General features: G+C 41.5%; 1 protein-coding gene across 2 annotated transcripts; it reads left to right on the forward strand.

Annotated features, from left to right (window-relative positions):
• Positions 1-2294: 2294 nt before the first annotated feature.
• Positions 2295-9533, forward strand: arl5a (ADP-ribosylation factor-like 5A). 2 transcript variants are annotated; one of them, XM_048978671.1, is made up of 6 exons: positions 2295-2671; positions 6326-6386; positions 7056-7208; positions 7567-7650; positions 8723-8874; positions 9102-9533. In XM_048978671.1, exons 3-6 carry the CDS (start codon positions 7065-7067, stop codon positions 9148-9150), a joined length of 429 nt encoding a protein of 142 aa, XP_048834628.1. In that variant the 5' UTR covers positions 2295-2671; positions 6326-6386; positions 7056-7064; the 3' UTR covers positions 9151-9533. The 2 variants fall into 2 exon arrangements, with proteins under 2 accessions (XP_048834628.1, XP_048834627.1); XM_048978670.1 differs by having other exon boundaries at positions 2300-2671; positions 7061-7208.
• The last annotated feature ends 1893 nt before the right edge of the window (positions 9534-11426 follow it).

An 11426-nucleotide genomic window follows, 5' to 3' on the forward strand; every position in this document is an offset into this window, starting at 1 on the left:
CCCTTCCCTTGAAATATCAACAATTACTTTCTAACTTTTCATATTTTTACATTTTTAGAAAACCCCTGAACACATTTCCACAAGTTGACCTGCTCTGGAAACATTCTTCCATTCTATACTTACCCAGTTTTGTAGGGATTATGTAATTTCCAAAACGAAAAGTGATCTATGACTACATGTCCTCCGTTTATGAAGACACTTTGCAGCGATAATAAAACGAGATGCAGTGCAGTGCAGCAGCCACAGCATCATTTACACCTCTATACTTTTTATATGAACAAATGAGACCTCCGTCTTCAAAACAGGAGGTATGATTCAATACAATCAGTTTATATTACAGTACTGAAATTCTTTACATTTCTTTACTGCTACACCATCAACCATCATAGCTATAGTAGATTTACCTCTATGGAAACTGTCCCTGCGAAAGGAAAGAATGACTATAATGTATTTTGAAATATTCATATTAATTTGTCATGTTTTGTTGGTTTTACAGTAAAGCCTTAACAGTAGGATACTATGAACAGACTATTGCATGCTTCAGTTTCAACAGCCTCTCTGTCTCTATCTTGCAACACCACTGTTGAGTTCTAATCTGTGCAGAAATGTAAAAAGAAATTACTACTTCTCTGCCCAAAAGGCCATCTCTACATGCATTTCTACATAAAGAAACTTTTCTTTTCTTTTCCTTTCTTTTTTTGCTCCCAAGAATAAAATTTTGGTTCTGTGCCATAGATAAAAAGGCATGCTGGACTAAAAAAGAAAAAAGAAAAAATCATTTACTATGCAAATGTGTACAGTGGTGCATGCTGAGCCTCCCCCCCCCCCCCCCCCCCCCCCCCAGCACCCGGCCCTCTGCTACGTACCTGCTTCATCTGAGTTTCACTGTTCAAATGAAATAGTGCTGTTATTTTTGTGGAAGATGATATCTAAAAGGGTAATGCAAATTTGCATGAGTAATATCATGTTTTAATTTATTACTGTATATTCAAATAAGAATATGTTTTATGGAAAATAGATGTGTAAGAACAAATTTAGCTCCGTTTAAAAGTTTTCTAAAATAAAACAATAAATTAAAAAAGTAGCTCTCCTTCTTAATGCTGTTTATCTGCCTTGTAACTAGCCTAGGTAAGCATTTTTTACTCTTATAAATACGGTCTTTTTCTTTTCAGGTTGCCATTGAGATGTGTACTATGGAGCTGCTTATCATATGCAAATTGTTATATTCCAGAACATTTTTAACATCTTCTCACTATAGACATATTCTTCTTGAAATGCATTACATTTATAAACGATCATGTCAGTGCATATGGATGACTTTGGGGAGGGGGGGGGGGGGGGGCATATAGTTGTGAAGTTATGTGAGTTTCCTCCCAGCTTTAGCCTAAGTTGCCCATTGTGTGTGAATGTGAGTGTGCGCCCTGAGATGGATGGCTGTCCTGTTCAGAGTGTACTATTTTTGTGCCAAGTGTTGCCTGGGAAAGGCTCCTTAAATTAAATAGATAAACGTAAATTATAAATGCATTATTCCATTTTTCTTTATTTGTTCTCCTGTAAGTTCACTGTAGTACTAGTAAATCAGCACTACTCTTTGTAATGAATGATTACTTATTTCTTTGCTGGTCAGCAGCTCCTAAGTAGTGGTGACTTTTGATGGTCAACTCTGGTAAACAGTTATTATAAACCAAACTGCATCCACAATAAAAAAAAAAAAAACATGGTCGAGATGGTTTATCAATGACAGTGCATCATGAAAAGAGACCTAGATGCAAACCTGCCATCTTGTCTATAAGTTTTTCAGCGTTGCGACGTGTAAGGGCAAAATCAGTGTTTTCACTGTAATTCTAACAAATATGGGTGACCTGTAAATAAAGAATGAAAACATCACACAGCTTTCATACAGCAGTTATAGCTTAACTGACAGCCAGAAGAGCACAGTTACAGCATGAATTCCTGCAACAAGAAGAGGACAAAATGTAATCTGGAGTGTTTATGAAATTGCAAAATATTGTGCACCCTCCCGCTAATTGTAAAACCTGTTTAATGACGTATGATAAATACGTATATTCAAATATATATTACAGCATACGATTCTAAATATGATTATATTATTCAATACCTCACGTATATATTTCTGAGCAAAGATAAGGCATTTTTTGCCTTATCATCAGTTTGAGAATACGTAGGTCTTGTATACAAATGTCTTATTATTATTTTTTTCTTCTTTTAATTAACTTCATTGACAAAGAAGCGTCCACATTCCTTGAGTCCACAACTCCGCGATACCCAGCTGGTCACGTCGTTTCGTAACGCCTTGTCTCGCGCATGCGCACAGCGATGACGAACTGGCAGCCGAGTCGGGTCGAATTGAGCTACAGTCTGTGTCGAGCGTCCGGCTCTTCGGCCCGAGAAGTGTATACGTGCCTTGTTCCAGTTTTCATAGCACTGCTCGGATAGCGGAGCCTGTGTGTGGATGAGGGTTTATTCAGTCACCGCCATGCTAGTTAGCGGCGCGTTTCCTGTGACAGAGCTGGAGCTGGTAGGCACTGTCTAGCTAACGCGTAGCCTGCTTTGTTTCGCGGTGGTGGAGAGGCGCTCCGGCCGCCTCACGGGCCCGTCGCGGCGATGGGTATCCTCTTCACTAAGCTGTGGAGGCTTTTTAACCACCAAGGTGGGTACCGTCGTGTGTTTCATTGCGGCTTTTATACGGCTTGGCTACAGGTTTCGAGGCGCGGATGACGAAGAGCGCCGTGGACGGGCTTCGCCTGGCGGTCGCGGCTGTGGTGCCGCTGGAGCTGGTGCTGTGCCTTTCGGTTAGCGTCGTAACCGACGTGCTGTCAGTGTGACCGGTCATAGGCTCGCCTTAGCTGTCAGGCTTCGAAAACTACCATTGTGAATGTTTAGCGCGAACTGGTTGAATTTACTGTGTCTAGCTAACTGGTTAGTCGCATTACTCACGCGATCATACCGACTAGGGGGCCGGAACGACCCCCGGTGATCGGTTTGTTAGGAAAGGGATCTGCCGGATGCGGCGGACGGTAGGTGCGATGAGGTGACACGCGAAGCGGCCGTTACTGTTACTCTCTAGCAGATTGTTCATTGTAGTTTATTCCAGATTAATATTCAGACTAAAGTACAGTTGAATTAGCGCGTCATACGAGGCTATGAAGTAGCAGTTTATGCGCCTGTGTCTGGCGTATTTTAAATGGTTTTGTGTGTTACATGCAGCAGGAAGTCTTTTATATGTCAGTTAGCATGTGCATAGTTTACACCGTACCTTGTATATAGTAGATCATAGAAAGTATGTTGTGTGTCCCTGAAAATTTTTTTCGGATGTACATAGGAAAGGTGGCAAATATGTATAACGTTAAACTGTGAGAGAATATCTGATTCCTTTCCGACTTTGGGGGTTTTATTAATAACTTCAGAAAAAGAACCAAGCAGCACCGCACTTCAGGCTTACTTCGGGGATGTTGCGCGATTCGGAGTGTTATTCTGGGCTGGATGCAGGTACCTGATCCGCTCCTATCCATTATGAATGATGCTGTTTCCATGAGCGAAATGCCGCCCGTCCCAGCCGTTTTCTGTCCCTGATGGCTGCTCTTCTTGCCCTGCTCATGTTTCCCTGTAAAGTTATCAGGCCTGAATAAGGTTGGATTTGGCATGTTCCCTCAGTGCCTCTGACCCAGATCAGTACAATGTGTCACCTTTCTGTCATGTAGTTATCTAGGAGTGGGATGCCCAATAAATGTAAATGTTGTTCGTGCTCAATGCATTTGTGTCAATTATGTTTTTGTAGATTTTTATTTATTTTTTTGCATCAATGAAGCATGAGTAAGTGTATGTATGTCGTCTTTGATGGAAGGGCATCTCACCCAGGGTGAACCCCTGCCTTGTGCTATCTTTTCCCTGGGATAGACCACAGGTAATCCTGTAACCCTGACCACCGTATATGGTTGGGAGTTGGATGGACGGATGTATGTTTTGCTGCTCACTGCATTTTACATGATTTGTAACATGCTCATATTACTGAAGGTAGTCTATTGTCAGTCATGGTACATAGATAGCAGACCTGGTGAGGTGGAATTCCTAATCCTTGCTCTTTTGGGATATCTTATACTGAGCCTTGCTTCAACAAAGTGACACTTGGTACCATATATCATTTTAAATCAGATTTTGTCAAGTTTAATCCCCAACAAAGCTCCTGCAAATGGTAGGAACTATTGTCTCTGATTCTGCACTGATTGGATCCTGTGAGTATTCATTTGTCACAGAATTGGCACTACTCATGGTGTGCCTTCCACAGTACATCTAAATCTGTGGCTTTTATAGTAACTAGCAATTCCCTGACAACCTAGTAGTCTTTGAGAGTGCTGTCCTAGTTATAAGTCCAGTCTATCTGAGTCAAAACACAGCACCATTTGTTGAATATTTAATTTACTTAAATATGAACACAGATACTGCTCTCTAGAATAATGCAGGACAGAAAACAAACAGGGATATCACTCCTATTTTAAGAGTGTGTATGTTTGTGTGTTTAATAACTCGTATGTGTGCATGCACGCGCATGTGCGTGTGGTTTTGTGTATCTCTAATTATTCTGTTCTTCTAGGTCATGTGATCAGCACCCTGTACTTTTTCTCCCGGACAATATAGACAAGAACTAGTGTCATGTGTGAATGCAGATGTGGAACTGCACAACTCAGCAGCCTTGTGTGCCCCTTGACCCACAAACGTGTGCTGATAGCAAACATGCAGATTGAAATTCAGATCTCAGGCACCAGTGCAAGCTACAGCACAGCCCCTCCCCTACCTTTGCACTTTGTGACACATTTTGTGTTGCACCATCTGGTTGTAGCATTTCAGATCCGTATGTGGCAGAGATATTGAAGCGGAAATGGGAAGCAAGTTGTGTGTGCTGTTAGCTTCTGACCCCCCTCTCTCCCATGTGGTATTATCAGAGCGCAGGCAGCTGAGGCCCAGCCAGCTCTTGTTTCAGCTTACTGACTCAGTGGAAATGGGGATAGACAATGAAAGTGCACATTGGTCTGGCATTTAGTGGATTCGCCCCCTAGTGTGTGCTTCTTGCCTTTTCTCCCTGTGTTTCTTTGTTATTTTGGCTGCCCTGTGCAGCGTTTACAGGAGAAGCTTTGTGAAACAAGGGCGAAAGGGGTTTTTCTTGTATTCTCCTTACAATCCATGTGATGGTCCTCAGCTATGTTGTGAGGCTCAGCGCTCAGTGGCTAGTGATGCAACATAGTTGAGCCTTTGAATCTGGCTCCCACTGTGAATGGAGTTTGCTGCTATCTCTGTGTACTAGGGTATTGATGTTTAATTGTTTATCATGAACTCATTACTTCATTGTATTCAAATTAAGTCTCCCTTCCCTGAATGTCTTGGTAGGGATGAGTACTTGCATCCACACTGGGGCACTCGCTATTCTTAAATCTGTTTCATAGCCATTCTCTTCTGCATAAGGTGTCCCATCAGGTACAGTGACAGGCCCCTGCAGAAGGCACATTGGCTCAGAGTTACATTACTTCTATAAGGAAATTCTTAGTAGGTGTGCTATGACCTTTTCAATAATGGATAAAAGCAGAGAACTTGTTTTTGGATGCCTATGTTTCTATGACTATTTGTTCATGCAGCTTTTGTTGTTGGCTGCTTTTGCATCTGGGTAGCAGCTGCCTGCAGTGCAGTCACATGACGTGATATGCTAGTGTGTGCGAGTGTGAACGCACGTGCCACAGTCATGCACCATAATGCAGGTGTCTCTATTCATTTACCCGCACCGTTACTACTCCGCAGATACTGCCTGCGGACTCGCCTTGGTGTTGCGGGGAGGTTGGGCAGGTTCTGTGGAATGCAGTTTTCTTCTGGCTCTCATATTAGGTATTTGCGAAGCCAAAAAGTAGTGTTTTCATAGCAGCGCATTTGCATTGGGGCTTCTCTCTAAGTCTTCCACTTTGTGTGAACTGGTGCGTAACTAAACGTGTGAGTGTCCTGCTATGGGCCTCTGTCCTGATCAGTGTGTCCCTGGCCTTAGGCTGTGTGTTTCCACATTTTCTGTGGACTTCTCCAAGCCTGTTTGGATAAGTGCTTCCTAAAAGAGACGTATTTCACCATTCATCATCCACATAAAATAAAATTAAACTGAACTATATATATTGTTCTTGTGTTTATTTTATGTGTGAGTGATGCTTGGCCGTTTGTGCAAACGTGTGACAACACATATTATACTTACAGTGTACCTGATGCCTTGTATATGGTTTTAATTTTAAAAATGAATGCTCACATTCATTTTCACGATTTTATGTCTTTTCAGAGCACAAAGTCATCATTGTGGGTCTGGACAATGCTGGGAAGACCACTATATTGTACCAGTTGTGAGTATTCTGAAGCCTCTGGTGTACTGAAAAGGGGTGGGGGTGGGTGTTTTCCGAGGAGCCAGTGCACCTGGGTGGGCTCCGCTGCATCCACTTTCCTTCTATCGCATGACACTATACACATGTCAGAAAGCATATCCAAGCCGTAAGCCTAGCGTGATCGCTTTTCATGGAGTGTTGCTTTATATGTTAACTCAAAACTAAGTTTGAAATATATACCAATAAAGTAAAAAGCTGTAGTTGACAGATCACTGACGGCAGTTTGCTCAGTGGTAAAGTGAAGTCAAGCACTCGCCCTGCTCATGCAGCAGCATCGTGAACCGTGTGCTAATTATAAAGCTTTGTGAAATTCAAACACACATTTTAACTCCAGCCTATGGGAAATAGTGCTTTTGCTTGACAGTGTTTCCATTGCGTCTCGATGAATGCTGTAATTATAATTGGTAGCATCGCAAGTTGTTTTGTTAGCACCAAGGTGACCGCAGTGCCAAAAATCTGTAATGAGTAAGAGAATGTGGAATTCCTATGTGGTCTCCAGTACCATGTTTGAGCACTAGGGGAGCACTGTGGCTGCTGTTGTCAGAGGTCACAAATGAATGCTGTATTTTTAACTGATTTTGCTGTAAAGAAATGGTCCTAATGTGGGAACTTTTGCTTTTTTTCATGGAGTGCAGTTCTATGAATGAAGTGGTCCACACCTCACCCACAATAGGCAGCAACGTGGAGGAGATCATGGTCAACAGCACGCACTTCCTCATGTGGGACATAGGCGGGCAGGAGTCGCTCCGCTCCTCCTGGAACACCTACTACACCAACACAGAGGTGTGTGTGTGCTTCTGCCTTGTGTTTCTTTAATATCTGTTTTATATTGTTTGATTCCCACTGGACTTCAAGTATGTGTAATAAATTATTTCCTATCTGATTATTTCTTAGAATACAAGGCACAGTACAGATTGTGAAAGCAAATACCAACAGAAATTAGCAATAAGAAACGGCTGGTGGTTGTTCCAGTCTGTAATATAAGGATTCTTCTGAAAGTTATTTCCTACTTCCAGTTAAAGTGGAGTACAGATTAGTTTGCAGTGCAGCAGAGGGTAATGGGCTATGACCAGTCATGCTTCATGAGTGAGTGGACATGGGCAACATCATTCTCAGCTCCCTACATGAACCCTTTCCTCAGTTTGTCATCGTGGTGGTGGACAGTACAGACAGAGAGAGGATCTCTGTCACCAGGGAGGAGCTCTATAAGATGCTTGCACATGAGGTATGTGTCAGGTTATAGTGCTGCTCCCAACAAAAGCTCAACCTGTAACTATAACCTGTGACTGTGTGCAAACTGGTGTATTAGGGCACTTTTCCACTGCACCAGGTACCGTACTTTTGGTACTTCAAGGTGCTGGTTTTCCACTGGAGTAAAACTGGTCCTCGCACTGATTGGCATCAGTGCAAGGCAGTGTATTTTGTACTGAATAAAAAAAAAATAGCTATAGTATATTATAAGGCTGGATGTGTTATGTTAATAACAATATCCCATGTTATGCACATGCAATTCTCACGCCACTAGTCAGCTACATCAGGCTTTTTCATACCTTTAGTTCTATACAGTTTAAGTTTTGCTAAAGCATTTTATTCCGTTATTGTTTTGTGATTTTAATGATTAAGATTATCTATTATGTTTCTAAAAAACAGTTTTGCATGAGCAACACAGTGTAATCATTTTCATCCTTGCTAAATCACTCCTGGACAGGTTTGTAAGAGAGTTATTTTGAACTCCTTTTTTGCTTTATAAATGTACCAGTATTAATTGCAACGAAATCACAATGCGACAGTTCATTTAGTTGTATCTATTATTCTGACCAGATCGCAGTTTAAGCTTGGATCTCTTCATTTATCCACACATACATCATTATTACTTTTATTTTTTACTTTGTTTATCATTGTTTTCTGAGTTTGTAATTTTTTTTAAGTTAAATTGTATTTCAGAGGCAGACTATTTGCAAGACTATTCGACAAAGAAAGCTTTTAAGCCCAAACCCAAAGTACCAAAAATTACCCCAGCTGGTTTGGCATTTTAGGTACTGGAACCTTTGGTACTGGTCCTTGACTGGAAGTCAATGGAAAAGGGAAAGTACCGTACCAGAAGTGTGGTACCTGGTGTGGTGGAAAAATGCCTTTAGGGTTGTGCAGTCACCTAGATGTAGTGCCCACTTTGGCTTGTGATTTGTGAATTTACTGATCGATGTCAAATTACATTGTAAAGAATTTTTCTTTAAATAAAATGGCCTTTTGTTATCCGTTAACACATCCATGAATTTCTCCCTCTCTCTGTCCCACAGGACTTAAAAAAGGCTGGCCTGTTGGTGTTTGCTAACAAGCAGGATGTGAAAGGTTGCATGTCAGTGGCTGAGATCTCTCAGAGCCTACAGCTCACATCCATCAAGGAACACCAGTGGCATATCCAGGCCTGCTGTGCCCTCACTGGCGAAGGGTATGCCGCCCCCTTTAGGAGTTAGCTGACACTTAGACTGTGCATGCGCCGTTCTTTGGAAGAGGGTCAAAGGCCTGTTCCAGCTGACTCTTACCAAAAGGTTACATCTCTAGTGAAAAACCCGGTTCCTTGAGTGGGTGCTGCTGGAAACCTACCCTCCAATTGTACGATTGTTGCCTGCATATTTGTGATCACAGAAAGCTTACCTCTCTTTTTCACAACTGCAGGCTGTGCCAGGGTCTGGAGTGGATGATGTCACGGCTGCGCGTCAGATGATCTCAGACCCTCCCCCTACTCCCCATCGCCTCTGAGGAAACTCGCACGGGACCCTCACGGTTATTTATTACAAACAATATTCTGACTGGGAACTGCGAATGATATAAACGAAACAAGCACTACTCCAGCAGGACTCCAGCAGGACTCCAGCAGGAGGTGAACAGAAGGAATTTCATGTTCTCCATGGTTGTGCTCCAGGACTGTGATGAGGAGCTGAACTCTGGCTGGGGAGCTGCCTGTATCTGGGCTTTGTAGCCTCTGGCTTCGGTGTGCCTGCTTCAGGCTCCTGTAATGTGTGGGTCCTGCGGAGAGTGAGGGCTAAACAAACCCCCATCAATTGTGTGAAGTACAGCAAAATAAAGTCTTTATTTGTTATAGCCGCAGCTTATTTTGGGATGTTTGTTATTGCGGGTAAGTTATGTGTTGAATTATCATTTGTTCCTATGGCAGAAAACTCAAAATGGCTGTCCGAGCTCTTCTCAGACATGAATTGGGTTAAGATTCACACAGAGAATGGCTTGCCTCATCCTCAAATATGTGCAAACAGCGCAAAGGTCCCCCCCCCCCCGGCTTCTTTTTTCGCTGTCCTAATCATTCTGGGTGGTGACGCGGGCCTGAAATTTAATACAAGGGAGGAATAACCTTTACACAGGGTTTTTTAAGCTAGAGGTAATGATCACATACTATGCTATGATTGCTTACCATGCCCACGTCTAGACATAATTAAGATAATTAAACTGTAATTGAAAACCACCCCTGTGGATAATTGCTGTTACATACAGTATAAGCTAAACTAAGCCTGATGCAGAGAGATTTGAGGGACAAATGTGAGGTAAATGACCAGCAGTCCTATGTGCTCATATATTTTTCTGGGATTCCTAAGACTTCAAAAATGAAAAGCAGGCGACAACTGCAACAGAGCTAACAATCATTCATCGGAACTCTAAATGCACTACTGAACCCGTCATGTCCAGGCTAATTGCTTGCAAAAAGATTTTATTTAGAGTAGCATCAGTGAGAGCACCTACTTGGCACCTACGTAACAAGAAATAATACCAAATAAGCCTTTCTAGAGTTCTACTGTTTAATTAATTGTGACTTATTTGCGTTTCTTTTTCTCTCTCGCTATATATGGTAATACAACCCCGTGTCCAAAAAAGTTGGGACATTATGTAAAACGTAAACAGAATGTAGTCATTTACAGGCCATATAAACCTCTATTTAATTGAAAATAGACCAAAAACGTTTCAAGTGTTGGAACAGAGAAATTGTATTGTATTATGACAAATGCAAACTCGATTTCAATTTGATGTCAGCAGCGTTTCAGTAAAAGATGGGACAAGGGCAACAAAGGCCTGGAAAAGCTGTGTCAAGCTAAAACAAAACACCTGGTTGAATATCTCACAACTAATTAGGTTAATTGGCAACAGTATGGTAAGATAAGTGGGTATAAAACGAGCCTCCGAGAGGCAGAGTCTGCTGTGAAGGGGAAAGGTTCCCTCTCAGTGAAAGGCTTTTGTTGCCCTGTCCCAACTTTTTTTAAATGTGCTGCTGGCATCGTATTCAAATTTAGCATATATTTATCATAAAACAATAAAAATTTCAACATTTGAGGTGTTGTCTTTGTTCTTTTTTTCAGTTAAATATGGGTTTGTATGATTTGCATTCTGTTTTTACTTACATTTTACACTGTACCAGCTTTTTTAGAAACGGGGATCTACAACAAAATGAGAGACTAACGAATCTATTAAGTATAAACTAAGCTTAATGAAATTGCTAACAAAAACAGGGAGATCCGTGTTTTATTTGCTGATTTGTACGGTGGAAATTGTTTCGTTACTATTTTTGAATGAATATAAGAAGAACATGGTGTTAATTTCAGAGTAACATGACATTGCTGGAATGTGGGACTTCTGGGATATTTGTGATGCTAATCAGCTAACTGGGTCGGTATATGTGAATTCTAGCTGAAACGGCATTTAAAAGGATGGCCGTTTGCTCTACCGATCACATTTATTACCTTCCTTAGGCAATTGACTTTCTGCTGCCCTGAGGTTAGGTCATGCACTATTACTGCTTTGCACTATACTTAGGAACATATATGTATTTACTCGTTTTCAGGTGCGTTTATTACTACAATGAGACATAAACACTATAAAAACAATGACTCATTGTTTAACTCAAAATATGGGGAAAATGTCTTTGAGAAAAAAAGGAGCACAACGTTACAAAAATGAAATGTAAATTTCTGTCTGTTAAAACAGCTACTGCAGTGC

The sequence above is a fragment of the Brienomyrus brachyistius genome, chromosome 16, assembly GCF_023856365.1.
Source record: "Brienomyrus brachyistius isolate T26 chromosome 16, BBRACH_0.4, whole genome shotgun sequence".
NCBI classification, from domain to species: Eukaryota; Metazoa; Chordata; class Actinopteri; order Osteoglossiformes; family Mormyridae; genus Brienomyrus; species Brienomyrus brachyistius.